This window comes from Eutrigla gurnardus (genome assembly GCF_963514095.1).
Source record: "Eutrigla gurnardus genome assembly, chromosome: 16".
NCBI lineage: Eukaryota > Metazoa > Chordata > Actinopteri > Perciformes > Triglidae > Eutrigla > Eutrigla gurnardus.
In genome coordinates this window covers 6668868-6685740 of record NC_139927.1, presented here as the reverse complement: position 1 = coordinate 6685740, position 16873 = coordinate 6668868, and the positions used below count along the sequence as shown (strand labels likewise).

The following is a 16873-nucleotide window of genomic DNA, read 5'->3' as shown; positions in this document are numbered from 1 at the left end:
CGGAGCTTTGAGTTGAGATATGGAGGACAGGAGAGCACATGGAGAGACAAACAGACGCAGGAGGAAAACAAACACGGAGATAGAAAGAGAGAAAGACGGCGTGACAACCAAGTTCGTGTCATTTTTGGCGGTGAAGAAAGTAACAGGATGACATCTTAAACTTTCTTGCCTGTCAGTTCCATGTGGTGGTGTTCACGGGTGGCGGTATGCAGTTTAGGGTCCAAATAATAAATAAATAAATATCTATATCTATATTTTAGGGGTGAGTATTGGCAAGAACCTCATGATACGATACGTCTCGCGATACGTTGGTCACGATATGTATCACGATATCATGATATTTTGATATAAATAAAGATGAAAACACAAGTACCTGTATATGTACATCAGATGATATTGATCAGAGGACAAATTGAGTCAAAACTATTTCATTCAAAACAGCCTCTCCATTTTATTAACTCCCATGAAATTCAATGGAATAAATATTGAAAATAAAATGAAAAAGGATAAAGTACTGCATTTATATGAACTAAATCGATCTTTGGAGTTGAAAAATCGATATATAATCGATATTGTATTGGACGGCAAAGTATTGCGATATATTGCTGTATCGATGTTTTTACCCACCCCTAATATATATATATGCTTTTTTAACTTTATGAACTTTAATTGGAATCTGAATCAACAAAAATACCGCCAACACTCACGTTCCATGTGTTGACTCATCAGCTAGCTGCAGCGTGTGCTTGCAGTGATACTGCATTTATAATCCCAGATGAGAGACATAAAAGCTCACACCAAAACATAAAAAAAAAACTAGTAAATATAGGAAAATCCCATTTGGAAATACTGCAAGCCGACTGATAAACATAAACATTTTTCCGGTCAAGAGCGTGTGTTTATGGTAACTCCTAAAGGAAGTGAACGCGAGAGGATGAAAAGAAAGACCAAAGCAGACATAAGAAGGAGTCAAATAGAGGGGAAGACAGAATACTGAGCTTAAATAACTGAAATCTGTTTACATAAACCAGACTAGGCTTGTCAGCGGCTTCCCTGGTTTACGAGTCTGGAAGTTTCTGAAAGAGCTGACTCCCCTCAAGTACAAGTTATACAATTACGCATTAAATCCTGTCTTTTGGTCTAATTTCATTGTTAAATCTTAGTGGCCTTGTGCATTCTACCTGGATGAATACAATGTAGCGAAGAGATTTTTTCTTAGGCTGACAGAAAATCATTTACAAATCTATTGAAATTGAATATCAAGCTGAACGTCCACTGCCAGCATCTGTCAGCTTGAAAAAGTGGTTGTATCTGAGGCAACAAGCAGAGCTTCAAAGAGGCTCGGCAGCAGATGCCTCGATGATTGGTACAAAACACAAACAACTCTTTTTTTTTTTACGCAGATGATGCAGTATTCTCTGTCGTACATCGACAGCCTCTGAAATGAGGACAGACATGTCATGGACTTTTTTAAGAGGTAGTATTTATGAATGGCCTGCCGTTCAGAAACAACAAGTATTCATCCTGAACTCAACCTTTCCCTGAGTGCCGTAACTACGTGAAAATAAGGCGCAGAGGTGGAAAAAGAAAGGTTTAGAGAGCGCACAAAGTGTGTCTGAGGAATAACATTTGCTTGCTCCTTTAATGCGTGTGCGTGCTTTAGTGTGGATTTTTTTTTCCCAACGCCGCTTCGTGAAGATGAATTTCCCTTTTGTGCGGAAGCTGTCAGCGCGCTCGCTAAAAGTGCCCACGCATGGCGGGATACGTCTCCGTGCGTTGTGTGTGGGCGGTCCTTTCTCACTTAATCTCACGAGCTTTGTCATGAAGCTGCCACCGGGGAAGAGTCTCGCTCAGGGAACGTTTCCCTCGTACACAGAAAGAAAGGAGACGAGGGATGTGATCGGTGGTGTGTGTGTGTGTGTGTGTGTGTGTGTGTGTGTGTGTGTGTGTGTGTGGGTACCTGCCACTCTGAGGAGCGAGGCCAGATTCAGCAGAGTGGTGGACTGCTTGTAGGCCGTGGTGCACTGGGCGATGCACTCTTCTATGAGAGACAGACGGTCTGATCGCAGGCGCACTGGGAGGGAGACAAGGGGGGAGACAGGGGGAGGAGGGGGAGACACGCCATTGCTTATTACTGGATTCAATCTGGAAGAGTTGCAGCTGACGATACAAATGAGGTCGTGTAAATGATGAATGCGGCTGCTGTCATGAAGTCTGCACAGTAACTAAATGTTGTATCAAGTAAACCCCGACCCAGATGATGAATATTGAACTATTTGCTGACATTTTATAGACCAATTACTCAAGAACAGAATTTGTAGATTACATGAGATATCAAATAATTGTCATCTGCAGCCCTAGAGGAAATAAAAAAAAACATATATATATAACAAAAGCATATCAAAGTTGAATCATGTCAAATAACAGTCAAATACAAAATCATTTTTACATGATTATAATCTTGTCAACCCCGGTCTCTTGTTTCCTGTGAAAGTCTAACAGTAAGTTTTATAACTGTGGCGTCTGAGTCTGGAGACTCCACAGTGGAAATATGACTCTCTGACTATGTAGTGCAGGACGTAATTCTCGGAGATTCATTTGACATTTTACAAAATGCATTTACTGAAGTGAATTTCTAGGGAGGTTTTTTTTCCAACTTCCTCATAATTTCAGCTCGAGACACAAAAAACTGCAAAAAAAAAATTCCATATTTATTGAAAAGCTGAGAAATAGCAAGTTTAGTGTCTCCGCGGGACTCTGAGCTTTCCCCTGCACCATGCCGAGGATCTTTATGGCTTGGCATCACTTTGGGCGAGGCCCCGAGGGAATTCTGGGGAGGGTGGTGCATGTGAAGCTTCGCCTCAAGCGCTGTTGGGGGGCCTGCAGGAGACAGCCTGTGATGGATTACCTACGCTCAAATCCCATCACTTCATACTTGAGCGTGTTAATATCTGCAAATGTGCAAAAACGTACAGCGATTTGACTTTAATATTAGAGAAAAGTGGAAGATAACGTGGAGTTTTGTGTGGAGAGTATGTATGCATGTGTCCTTGAGGGAGCACACATTTTAGGAGGGCACCGCAGGCGATAGCGAGCCGTGGACATTTAACATTGAAAAAGACACATCATCTCACAATCACTGCCCTAATTGGAGTGTTTTCTTTTTACTCCCTTTCTACATTTCTGTCACAGTCATCCCTTCATCCCTTTCTGCTCATACTTTCTTCCTAAACACCGTCGTCCTCACTCAGCGCCCCAGGTAAGGATCGGCGGGCGGTGGAAAAAAATAAAGCAAGTAGACAGCAGGGAGTGAGGAGAAAGAAGGGCGATGGGGGTAAGGGGAGCAGTGTGGAAAGAAGAAAAAAAAGAGACAGAATACCTGATGCAGAAAAAGAGAGAAAGCGGGAGAGGGTGAGCGAGATGGCAGTTTATGGCTCTCTCTCTCTGTCACAGTGGTTTTATGCTGGCAGCTCAGTTTGATGAGGGCAAAGGGGGGAGAGCACGGGCCTCGGAGGCAAACAACACCTCGGTTCAGAGGTGAGGCGATGAGGTGGCCAAGCTGGTCCATTCTGGCTCCACAGCTTCCTTTAACAGAGAGCCGTGCCTGGAAACCGGCGTGGAGCAGCCAGAAAGACAGCGAAAGGTAGAGCGTGGAGGTGAATACTGATCGGTCATGTTTACAGATGGAGTGGAAATATATATATATATTAAAAAAAAATGACATGTGCGAGGATAGAAGAGAGAGAGAGAGCACACACGCGTAGACCGGAGCACTTCAATCCTAATTAGGCCATCAGGCAGATGTTGTTTGCACAACAGTCGAGCCATAAATAACCATATATTTAGATACGGCGGCAAGACGAAGTGACACTTGGAGGGATGGAGGAAGTGACAGCAGGGGATGGATTGGATAGGTGAGGCAGGTGGGGGGGGGGGGGGGGGGGGGGGTCCTTACATCTTCTACATGTCGGAGTTTAAATTAAGAGCACTTGAATGACTCGACACATTGTGTAGTACCTTGCAGTGGCAGGATGCTGGCGTTGAAGTCTTCCAGCTGGCCGAGGGCGCTGATCAGGTCCAGTTCCTCCTGGATGGTCGGAGGACAGTCGGTGATCAGCTGGAGACACGCCCTGGCGAAGACAACAACCAGCTAAAAACAACTATATCAATCCGTCCCACAGGTAACCAATCAGACGACCTGAAGAGACTCATATGCAAGACAGAGACTTAGATTCAGGAAAAACATTGACAGTTTGGGGAATATGTTTATCCACTCCATGGCGGAGAGATAATACATATTGATAGCATGCAGCAGCCCGTTAGCTTAGCTTCACCCAAAGGGTGGAAACAGCTCAATAATTAATGCAATATATCTCCTCTGTTTAACACGTACTACTTGTATCTGACCTTGATTACTGTTCAGCAGTCTGGTCGGCTGCAGCTAAAAGAGATCTGTCTGAGCTCTGAACAGCTGAGAATAAAGCTGCGAGGCTGTCCGTCAGTCTCATGGCTCAGAGCAAGGCAAACTAATGAGTTTCCTTGGGGACACCTTTAATAGTGAACAACCAAAACGTCTGCACTCACAATTATGTTAGAGACCAACACTACCAGGGAGGACAGGAGATGATCTAGTTAAACAAAGACCAGGAACAGTAGTATGCAGATGTATAATGTACAGGACAACAACAATGGAATGAATTGGAGTTGGAATGTCGTGTTTTTTTGTCCGGACTTTAATTTATACCTTTATATGTGTTCATCTCTTATTAGGGATCGGAATAAACAAAGAATCTACAAAAATCAAAAAGTAAAAGCGATAATTTCCTATCGTACGTGGCCTTTGTGCTGAACTGTTTGGCTCGGAGTAGTTGCCAGGCAACCAACAGAGTTTCTATAGGAAATTACAGTTCACATGCGAAAAATATATAGTTTGGCAAATAACGGCACAAAAAAACATCAAATTGTCATTTTTCCCTTCCGCATCCAGTGTGATAAGTTAATCATGATAATTCTAATCTAATCATCTCATCAATCAAAAAATAGAAATCATTTATTTTTGTAGGAATTTGGTTTAAACATGAGTTTTTGGAATTAAAACGGAGTAACTTACATTTAATCTGATAGTTTGCAGAAATGGTTGTAAAGCAGCAGCAACTGTTTTGATTGCATTGGCAAACTTAGTGGGAAGGAGTTTTAATTATTAAGGTACAGACTTTAGTTATTATAGTAAACTCAAACAAGTAATTAAAAATGTTGGTGACAAACTGGAACTAATCTCCTTTAGAAAAACTAACCCTAAACTGAAATGAACTTTCATTCAATGTTGTTACTGGACTTAACTTTCATTTCAGTTTGAGGTTTTCAACCATAACCCTACTGAAGAAAGGACATCGTGAAGGTCCTTCCGGATTGAAAAATCCAAACTAAAACTATATAATTACAAATTGAAAAGCTATTAAAAACTTGGTATGCACTTTCAAAGTTGGAGCAAAAAAAATGCCTATTAAATCTGAAGTTTGTGAAGTTTTCAACATCGTGATCAGAAACATGGTGAGACTGCACAAATGGATTTATTTACAAAGTCTAGACTCATTTGACAGATCTACAACGGGGGAGTTTTCTCTTCTAACACAATCCACACTCATTACCTTTAATAGGATTATGTAGCACATCACGGAGCATATGTAACAGAACACCAAATGCGTGTGTGCGTGTGTGTGTGTGCTTGTTGTGTGTGTGGTGCCTGTGAGTACACGCTCTCATTTTTTTCATCACACGATTATACAGCGAAGCAAAAATATGGCGAAGATTGATGAGAGAGGAGGGGAGAAAACAAAATGATTAATTTGCAAATAAATAAATCCCACATAAAACAACAGCTTAGAGAGGAGCTCTGACGTAAATGCAGAGGAGGAAGAGGGGTCCTTGGAGTGTGTATTCATTGAAGAAACACACACCGAGTGACAGTTTGCTTTAACTCTTTCAGCACCGTGAAAGAAGGAAGATAAAAGACGAGGCGTCTAAGAATCCCCATCGCCGAAATCAAAACAATCCCAATCATGCATCTTTAAAACCGGGTTGAATCGATGTTGTTAACAAACTGCAGTACACACACACACACACACACACACACACACACTCGGCATAACACTCAGCCGCTTCCCACTCTTTGAGCGCGGCTGGCGTTCTTGCCATAAAACAAGAGGTTTGTCCTGGCAAATGAGAATGGAGGAAAGGGCTGTGGATGGGTGAATGAGAGAGACAGAAAGAGGGCATGTTGATTATGTACTTGTGCTGTGAAGTGTCTGCAGGCATGTCTGTGTGCGTGCGTGTGTGTGTGTGGTGTGTGTGTCTATTTTGGTTGGAAGAGTCATGATGTGTTTTGCAGCATCCACTCTGTAATTTGCAGATAACTACTTCCTGTTCACCAGACACACGGGAGAACACAAGTGAACATTTATGCAGTGGTTATTAATGGAACACCATAGAGAAGATAGAGCTGCATAGTGAAGCATAGAGCAGCATAGTGAAGCATAGAGCTGCATAGTGAAGCATAGAGCTGCATAGAGCTGCATAGTGAAGCATAGAGCTGCATAGTGAAGCATAGAGGCATAGAGCAGCATAGCGAAGCATAGAGCAGCATAGTGAAGCATAGAGCAGCATAGTGAAGCATAGAGCAGCATAGAGCTGCATAGTGAAGCATAGAGAAGCATAGTGAAGCATAGAGGCATAGAGCAGCATAGCGAAGCATAGCGAAGCATAGAGCAGCATAGAGCAGCATAGAGCAACGTAGACCTGCATAGAGCAGCATAGACCTTCATAGAGCAGCATAGAGCTGCATAGAGCAGCATAGACCTTCATAGAGCTGCATAGAGCAGCATAGATAAGCAAAGGGCTTCATAGAACAGCATATAACATTATAGAGCAGCATAGAGCAGCAACATATGAATGAAACCACTCTCTTTCTTCTTTGTAATTTTTCAACTAGTTCTTACAATATGAGCTAATATGATATAAGGAACTTCCAGCGGAAATAACGGACCATTTGCATCGATTTGTAGTTGATTGCAAGTCAAATATTCACTCTCCTTTAACCTCTGTTTTTTGGTCTCCACCAACAGAAGTTTGGCTCTTTAGTCACTAAACATTCCACTATGTTTACCCACTAGACGCTAACTTTGTCTGTCAGCCGTTTAGTGTCAGGCAGGAAGCGTTCAGTGCATCTTTTTTTTTTTGTATTTTATTTTTATCCAAAACATGTTCCTGATGCTGGTGGAAACAAGGCAAGATGAAAGCTGCGAGAGTGAAACTGAACACAAAAGCTGTGGGCTGCCATAGCAAAAAATAGATGAGCCGAAAGACGCAGGAGAGAACCACAGTGTTGGATGGTAATTCTTGTCACTACGCACGACACCTTTCATATTCCATATTTGACACATATATTGTTTGGAGAGGGATCACTTTACGTAGTTGGAGGGGATTCCCATGTTATTTTTAAGAGGGACCTTTTTGTCCGTGTGTAAACTCTTTCCTGGTGTCACTGGCTGCATCCTTTCAGGACAGATGCAGTTTGTGTATCTGTCGGAGTGTGTGTGTGTGTGTGTGTGTGTGTGTGTGTGTGTGTGTGTGTTTGGTACACAGGATGAAATGTGTGTCTGTGGAGCAGTTATTTTAATCGAAAGGACACAGGCAGCCGGTCTGTATGGACTATTAATTTCAGAGCGACATGCACATATTCAGACACAACTTTCGGTCTCATGTCTCAAATTCACAAGCAGCAAACACACACACACACACACATACGCATGCACACACACACAGATGCACTCGCACACACAGTGGGAGGGTTAAAATGGATGATGTTGTCCAAGCGTGTGGAGGAGGGCCTCTGCAAGAGTTACTATAAATGAATGACGACCCAATTACTGTCCCACTTCCCCGCTAGGAACAGACGGTAAGGTTAGACACCCACCGGCCCCCCTCTGCGATCTGATACCAGCAGCTGACACAAATGCACTTCCAAACAAATACGTGTTTGGTATAAGCCTCATGCAACGGGAGTCGAGGAAATGAAATAGATGCATCCACCATTATTTTATCACCCGGTCAGTCATGTAAACACAGCAACACCCACCCACACCCTACATCAGCAACAAGCAACTCTCAGATAACAAACAAACACTTTCTGCTTTGCAAACTTTTGTGCAAGTTAAATTACAGCGAACTCATAGCGTTCCCTTAAGGCAGGCTCTAAATCAGAATCATAAATCCTCAGTCACGCTCCAAATCTGAATAAGACCTTGGCGAAACATTAAAAACCGGTGCCCATAAATAGCAAAATATCTGGCCTCCTCACCTGGCCAGGCCCATGCAGGGGTCCGTCAGCGTCGTGGACGAGTTGAAGTACTCCCTGGCAGCGGCCAGCACCAACTCCAAGCTGTTGTCGTAGGCCACCTTCAGGGCGTAACCTTTCCCCCGGAAAGACAAACTGACAGGAACATCCTGGCCGCCCTGGAAACACGGATGTACCGTTTAGAGATGAATGAGACTGCGGCATTAGAATTCATCATGGGTGGTTTAAACTTTTTTTTTTGGAGATTCCCCCAATGCGCGGCCTGAGTGTGAAAGTGAAGTGGCGAGTCATGTTTGATATACCTCGGAGCAGTGCATGAGCTGCCCTGCCAGGCGTACGTTCTCCACGCGGCTGGAACACAGCAGGGACTCGACAAAGACCTGCAGCGGTCGGGGGGGGAGGAGAGGGGATATTATGCAGGGAGAGATGGCGTTTTTTTAAACCGAGCGCTGTGGAAATATGAGGGGGATGGAAGTGTAATGTGCACTCAGAAACTTTTTGTCACTTTGAATTTCCTTTTCAGCACAGACCTGCTTATTCTGTGTAATCGTCTTTGGCCTGCTCTGTTTTTTTTGTTTTTTTTTTACCTGGTGACACGTCTCCGGTTTCAGACAGGTGTAGACGTTCTGCTGCATGTCAAGCAGGTCCTGCAACAGGCTTCTCCACACCGTCTCACTCACCGGAGGGTTCCTGCACACACACAGACACACACAGACGTTAGCTACCTGCCATAGGAGCGTGACGGATATTTGTTAGTTGTGACTTTCATACTTGCGGCCAGTGTGGCGGCACAGTTTGACCATTAACTGATGCGCTTCCTCTTCACTGTTCTGGCTGTTCTTCACGTATGAGATAGGCTTCTGCAGGCTGTGTTTCTCCAGAACCTCCACCACGCTGTTAAATATGAGCACAAATATGCACATATATAGGATCACTGGTGTCACACAGCAGGCAGCCACTAATATACTTGCACGATCTTGGAGGAAAATGCTAATTAAAATCACACAAATAGAGTTTGCATCCACACGCTCTTTCCGTAAGACGCCGATCACAGGATGATTGGCGGCGCTAGATATCGCAGTATAGAAATGCCAAAGAAGAAGAAATAGGGATAGAAAACTGAAAAGAATTCAAGGGAGAGTACGGATGAGAAAGACGGAAGACGCGGTCGCTCTAAGCTGTTCGTTATTTTGGCAGCGGAAAGTCATTTGCGAGCCGCGGTGCAGACGGAGAAAGTGTAACGCAAGACCGAGGAGCACCGTGAGAAAAGTGCAAGCCAACATGACAGCGCCTCTTTGTAAGCATGTTCGTCTCAGAGCATGGGAACGCTGGCAGCCATATAAGACTGTGTGTGTGTGTGTGTGTGTGTGTGTGTGTGTGTGCAGCCGTGGGATTAGCATCAGAACCCCCAGTCTCAACGGGGTCGCGCTGCTACAGATGTTCGCTCTCTGCTGCAACTCATTAGCATAGTAAACAGGTGACTGTGTGTAAATGTGAGGACAAGATGGAGAGGCTAAATAAGCCTTGATATATTGACAACGTGTGCATGCATGCGTGTGTGTGTGTTTGTGTTTGTGAGAGTGTGAATATGTGTGTGGGGGGTGTCTGCATGTTCCCGCTGCACATATTAATGGGCCAGCAAGTGGTAGCAGCAGCAGCTGAAAACAGCTTTTATTCTGGAGGCGCTCGGAGAGCAGACACTTTGCATTTACTGTGTGTGTGTGTGTGTGTGTGTGTGTGTGTGTGTGTGTGTGTGTGTGTGTGTGTGTGTGTGTGAGTCACAATGCTTCAGCACAAAATACACATGAACACACTCTGCAGGCTCCCCGGGGAGCGTTTGTGCATGCTTGTGTGCGCTTGCGTGTAAATATGTGTTGATGCTCGTCTGCAAAAGGCCAACACGGGCTTTTCCTGTTGCTGCTTCCTCCTCCACATCATCATCTACATTCACCTTCCCTTCAGGCTCCCAACCCCCCATCATCCTTATCCTCCCTTCCTTCCTCCTTATAACTTCTCTTTGTTTGGAAGTTCACCCCGAGGGGTGGGGTGGAGGAGAGAGAGAGACATGTAGGTGATTTTAACCTGTGAGAGAGAAAACGCCCAAGGCTGTTTGAATACCATGAGACAGACAGAGGTCCTTTGATATCGAGTGTGTGTGTGTGTGTGTGTGTTGACTGCACAGCCGTGTCTCCTCTTCTTCTTGGTGTTTTCCATCAGGCCCATAATGGGGGAGGGATGTGATAAGCATCGCTACAAAGTGAACATTTCCCGAGCAATGCGGCATTAATCACCGAGCTGATGGGCTCCTCCTCAGTGCTTTGAATGCCTCGCTAACGGGTACAGAAGTGATGTATGGATGAAACGCTGGCGTGAACGCGTGTCCGAAACACAAGGATATTTAATGAAATCTGTTAGAGAACAGAAACACCGTCCCATCGGAGAGCCTGAAGCTAGCTTAGGTGTGGAAATGAAGCTGTAATCTGCAACCGGGCGGACGGGAGGAGAGAGGAAGAAGTGGGTCGACGTACCTGAGATGCTTCTCAAGTTTGTCCACCTGATCGTGGAGGGATGCGGTGATGCCCGTGTCTGGTCTGTAGGATGAGAAAAACGCACATGCACACACACAAGCACGGGTTATTTTTTGCGATTAAAATGTAGTAAACATTTTTTAAAAAGGGAAAAAAATATGTATAACATGATGTATGACATTTTTTTTAAATCCATGCAAGACAAGGAGAAGCACATTCTCATGCTTGACATCATAAAAACCGGCAGATGTTTGGCATTTTTTATTGGCATTCAACTATTAAAGTTAATTTTCTGTCAATCGACGAAACTAATCTTTTTGTAAGCAAGATATTCACCAAAATAAAAGCACCTTTTGGTCATTTAAAATAAAATAAATAAAAGTAGCAAAAAGCAGAATCTCTCTTGTGTGTGTCCGTGTGTTGCGGTGAACACAGTGTGCAGTGTGTGTGGGTGTGTGTGTGGCCTAGCACTGTGAGGCTGAACCGATTTCCCACTAAAAATAAAAACCCCATGATGCTTTGCCTTGAGGCAAAGGATTCTGGGTCAGGCTGGCTTGTCCCCCACTAGAGTACTCACCCTGATGAAACAACCTTCTGTGCGTCAGTGAGCGAGTCTGTTTTTTAAAATGTTTTTTCATGAGGCCCACCGTCTCTCCGTTTTCTACACATCTTGACCTCTCAATCCATTCCTCTTCTTCCGCTCTGACCTTGCCTGCTCTTCCTCTTTTTTTATTATCCCCTCTCTCCCTCCTTCTATTTCTCTGCCTCCCTCACCCTCTAATCCCCTGCCCATTTCCCCATTTCCCACTCTCTTAGGGTGAACGCACATCACATTCTTCTCAGCAGACCTAATTAAGCTGTCTCATAAAAAAAAGAAAGAAAGGGGAGAGGAAAAAAATCCCAAAAATGGGTTGAAACTACTAAGTCATGGTTTCCCCTCCTAGCTCGCAAATCTGTAATATTCTACGCTGGGATTGCAATTTGGGAGATTAGTAAGTCAGAGAAATCACTCCTGGGGGGGGTGAAGCTGAGGGCATTGCATATACAGTAGAGCCTGGCGGCATCGCTCATCCCGACGCTGCAGGAAGTGAAACGCTTAAGCATGAAATGTGCTGATTTAGAGAGGAGCGTGTATATTATATACACAGGAAGATTTGCACTGGAAGATCCTATATTGAGTATAATGAGCTCAACTGCATTATTAAATGACTGCTAAGAGAATGCATCTTAATAGCAGTGCATTCTTTGATGCTGGTGCCTGATTTTTTTTGGGGGGGGTAACCAGTTCAACTGGGGGTTGAGGATCACAGCGTGTATCTGAGACTGCACGTGACCCCGCCACATCTGAGCCTATCAATGTGTTCAGTGAGGAGAAATCATTTCCTCTCTCCTGCGTTTGAATCAACATTTTACCGCATGTCCACCTCTGCTCTCACGTCTACCTCCTCCTGCAAAACGTGTCACCGAGAAAGCTATTTATCCACATCCTGTCTGCCGTTTGTATATGGACTGTTTTCTTTGGTAGAAAGTGGTTCTGATGAAAATCATTGTTTAGACCGGGATGTTGTTTCTGGAAGGACGTGATGCTGCTGAGGCCGCAAAAAATATTTCCAATACTGTCAGTGCAACAAGCAGCGTTGCATTCACCCACAGTGTAGCTAAAACATAAGCATAAAGAACTGCAGAAGACAAAAAAAACAACAACAACAGACATCAACTGAATGCGGATTATAACCTGGCGAGTTCAAATACACATTTTACAGCTCGGAAGAGTATACGTGTGAAATAAATGACTGCTTAACACAGCAGGTGCACCTTCAAAAGTATGGCATCGGCTTGGAAACTTGGAGCACATAAGCTTTGAGAGGCTTAACACGCCACCACAGCACCTTCATTAGACTTGTCCGGTTTAATGTCAAGAGTGACCTTAATAACTTGTTTCCTTCCTTCGTGCTGCTAGAGTGCATTTCCCAAGTATAACATCACAGCACAGACCGACACACCGCAGCTAAAGCGAGCTACGTGAGCCAAAAGGTGACGCCACCGTTGAAAAGTACGGTTGCTCCATTGCCGTGAAGAAAAAAACAAAAACAAAGCACCCCTGAGCAAGTAATTCAATTTTTGCAATTAAGTTGCACGCAGGAGGAATAATCCATCTAAGAATGAGTCATTTCTATTCATTTAAAAAGTACTCAGACACTCTAAAGGTCCATTTTTAATCAACAACTGTGTCTTTTGTACTCCTGCTTCCTGCCTCTCAGTCTTTTGCAACTGTATCACTCTTTCGAATGCACTGCATGCCGACACAGCCTTGTGGGACACTTAAAGGCCGGGCCCTCTTGCCATATGAAATCAAATGTGATACAGACGAGGTGGGAGAGGGAGGGAGAGGCAGAGACAGCTATAGCAGGGGGAAGGAAATATTGTATAGACTGTAGCTTGGCTAACTAATGGTTCCTCTGAGTGAGAGTTAAGTATGAGAGAGAGGAGGAGGAGGAGGAGGAGGAGGGAAAAGAAAAGGTGCAAAGGGAGGGAGGCAGAAACAGAGGTGGTAGTTAGGTTTATTGATGGTTCCTAGGAGAGAGACGGAAAGGTGGAAGGAAAGGAAAAGAGGTGGGAGGGGTGGAACCGATGTATTCTTGTACACGAGGCAAAGAGGGACTGCTTCGGCGTCTTTAGCTCACGGTTTAGATCTAATTAATCTGTTTGAAATGATGTGTAAACATGCATGACTCTGTGTGTGTGTGTGTGTGTGTGTGTGTGTGTGTGTGTGTGTGTGTGTCTGACCCGTAGCCCCTCTGGGGGAGACACTCAAGGATGTCATAACAGAGGCCGAGCTGGTCATCTCTCTCGCAGCTGTAGATGCACTCCAGAGCGACCGCCATCAGCTGGTCCGGGTCCCCGATGATCTTCTGCTGGCACTGAACGGGAGGAGAGGAGACGGCGTGTGTATCGAGGCATGACTGACCGTGTGTGTGTGCATGTGTGTGTGTGTGTGTGTGCGTGTGAGAGAGGTGCATGTTTTCTAATAGCCAGGAGACATGTCCTTGGCTGTGCCCTTATGGGGTCATAAATATAACATTTACAGCACAGGGATACGACACTGGCCCTGACATTGCACAAACAGCCAGAGATGCAGGGTGTGTGTGTGTGTGTGTGTGTGTTGTGTGTGTGTGTGTTGTGTGTGTGTGTGTGTTGTGTGTGTGTGTGTGTGTGTGTGTGTGACGGTTACCCAACTGTGACGGCCCCCACACCCCCGTTTGTTTGCGTGCGTTGGTACGGATACCTACGTCGGGTTTGGAGTGCTGGAAGATGATGAGGGGCAGGGCGAGGTCTCGCTGGGCCAGGTCCACCAGGTACTCTCGGAGCAGAGATTTAGCGGCGCCCTCTTTCTGGCCCTCACACCGGTGCAGGAACGGCACCATCCACTGGAAGGTGTCTTTCACGTAGCGCTCGGTGCTGGACTGGGGATAGGACGACAGTTACGTTAAGAAGGAGGTCTTCAACATTATATTCATATTGTTGATTCATATATTTATAGAAGATATTTTAATCACAATTTCACCTCATAACATTTAACAAATAGGAAGATTTATATTATTATTATATTATTTTATTTAAGGTTGTATTCTCGCTAAGGTGTATTTTTGGACTTTTTTTAATTTTTGTAAGAAAAAAAGTTTGGGATCAAATTATTCCGAGGACCCCCTGCAGTTACTAAAATATGAACAGGTGACACACACACAGGTCACTTAGAGCGTGTGCTCTGCTGTCTGAACTCTTTGTTTTATTCCAAAATTCTGACAAATATCGATCATCTCTGACCCAAAACCAAAACTTGGCGATGCATTGAGACATGTTGGTCAAAAATATGGCAGTTAAACTCTTCTGAGGTCAGGGCCACCTTGTTTTATCGCCGTACTTCTTCATCTCCTTTGTGCAACATTAATTTTGAAAATTTGTCAGGCTATATATTAACTAAAAAAATTAAATATGCACAGTGCGTACCTCGCATCTAAAGTAGTCTTGGCTCCAGAAGAAGACAAAGTTTTGCTGTAAATTAAAAGTAGCATAACTGCTGAGGCTCACACAAAGCCAGCATCCGGTCTCCGGTGGTTCAGAGAAGGGTGTTTTTAAATTAAATAATTGATCGGATAGCCCAATAGTCAGTGGATTTATCAAGAGGGACATGATTAGCGATGCTTCACGTAACCAGGAAAACACAGCGGTAGCAAGACATTCTTTCTTGTTCATATATGGATTTATATTTTTAGAACAGAAAAACAACAAAGACTGCATTTACATGAAATTGTGGTGTGAAATTAGACCTGAAGATGAACTTTAATCGCTACAGCATGTAGGTTGTGCTGTGATTAGAGCGCCCTAGTGACAGCTCGGCCTCGGGGTGAACAGGTAAGAGAGCATCACCAGGAAAAACAAAGAAATAAATAAAGAATACAAAAATTATTCAGACATTATTACTGACTTTGCTCTACTCTCTGATAAAGAAAGACATCAGACGCCGGCAACAACTTGTATTTAATCACAAACACACACACACACACACACCCAGAGCGGCCGACGGGAGTACCAGTCAAACAGCATGTGTTAGTGCAGTCAACAACATTTGCTGGCTGCCTGCCTGTATGGCAGACTGGCAGTGGTCCTCACAGGCTAAAGCTGGCAGTTATTAGCTACAATTTAGAGGACAGCTCGTATTATGTACTCCAAGGGGACTTGGAGCTGTAGTACCGACTACAGACCGGCTTTCATAGCTCTCCCGCTGCTGTTAGATGTTAGACGTTTGGATTGTCAAATGTCAGGGATTTCAGGAGTTTACTGTGAAAATCGCTATTGAATACGTTTTCAAATCACACAAGTTTTCCGTTTGCTATTCAGGGTTCAATTAGCACACATCTTATTGTTTTTAGCTGAAAGTTAACTTTAAACATTTTTTTTTTTTTTTTTTTTTCAGACAATGCACTGAACTAGATAAAGCAGGTTTCAGTCATATTTTATAAAGAAATATGTTTCAATAAATGTCAAGATGCTAAAATACTTCTATCATGGAAATGACACATCACCAAGGTCATTATGTTTTTGATGGTACTGCTGAAAACCCCACGCGTTTCATTAATATGAAGACAATGGACTGATTCCAACACATATTGTGGGGGGGGGAAAAAACCCGACAGTGAAAATGTGTGTATATATAAAATAGGCCACTTACATTTTTCATGAGCAGGTGGAGCTTGTCGATGTCACTTAGCTGCTGCAAGTCTTTAAGTGTCAGATTCAATTCGCATGATGTCTCGTACACGAGCGTTTCCATGGTGACCAGGTCGTCACACAAGAGCTCCAGCCCTGGGATCTCCCGCTCTTTCGCCAGACGCAGCAGCGACAGGGCGCAGTCCACCTGGTGGGATGAGGGAAGAAAACAACAAAAAAAAAAGGCAATATGAAAAAAAATGTTCAGTCTAAACGGTCACTAAAGACCATAAATATGCAGACAATAATAAATTACACATATGGGGGATTCCAGTGTCTTTAGAATGGGTCGTTAGCCTTTTAGCATCAAGATGTTTGGCATACAGGTTTCATGTGGTTGTAATCTGCAACCATTAGATGCCAACAAATACTAGAGACTAGGCTTTTAACGTGGCACTAGAGGGGAAGTCAGATCACCAGTGTCAGTAGGATTCATCCTCTGGGGACCATGAATGTCTGCACCAAATGTTATGGCAACCCATCCAATAGTTGTTGACCTTTATAGCCTGCACCAAAGTGGTGGACTGATCGACGCCGCTATACATCCTCTCGACACTCCATAGAAAGTTGTGTTTTTATTGCTGGTTATTTACTTTGAAAGTAAATAGGTGAGCAACCACTGTATTACAGTTAAACGCTCTTGACGGCAAATGGACCAAATGTTCCATTCAACAAACAACAATCTTCAGAGTGGCCTTCCAGGATTGTGAAATAATCCCATTCA

At 44.0% G+C, this 16873-nt stretch overlaps 1 protein-coding gene across 1 annotated transcript in view; it reads right to left on the bottom strand.

Annotated features, from left to right (window-relative positions):
- nbas (NBAS subunit of NRZ tethering complex) overlaps positions 1-16873 on the bottom strand; it is a 140044-nt gene that overhangs the window by 85734 nt on the left and 37437 nt on the right. The window contains exons 24-33 of the mRNA XM_084030177.1: positions 16112-16297; positions 14172-14345; positions 13669-13802; positions 10882-10944; positions 9125-9247; positions 8941-9043; positions 8656-8733; positions 8357-8511; positions 4018-4130; positions 1961-2074 (exon numbers count right to left, since the gene is read on the bottom strand). Of these exons, the coding sequence (XP_083886303.1) occupies positions 1961-2074; positions 4018-4130; positions 8357-8511; positions 8656-8733; positions 8941-9043; positions 9125-9247; positions 10882-10944; positions 13669-13802; positions 14172-14345; positions 16112-16297 (1243 nt within the window). The remainder of the gene's footprint in view (positions 1-1960; positions 2075-4017; positions 4131-8356; positions 8512-8655; positions 8734-8940; positions 9044-9124; positions 9248-10881; positions 10945-13668; positions 13803-14171; positions 14346-16111; positions 16298-16873) is intronic.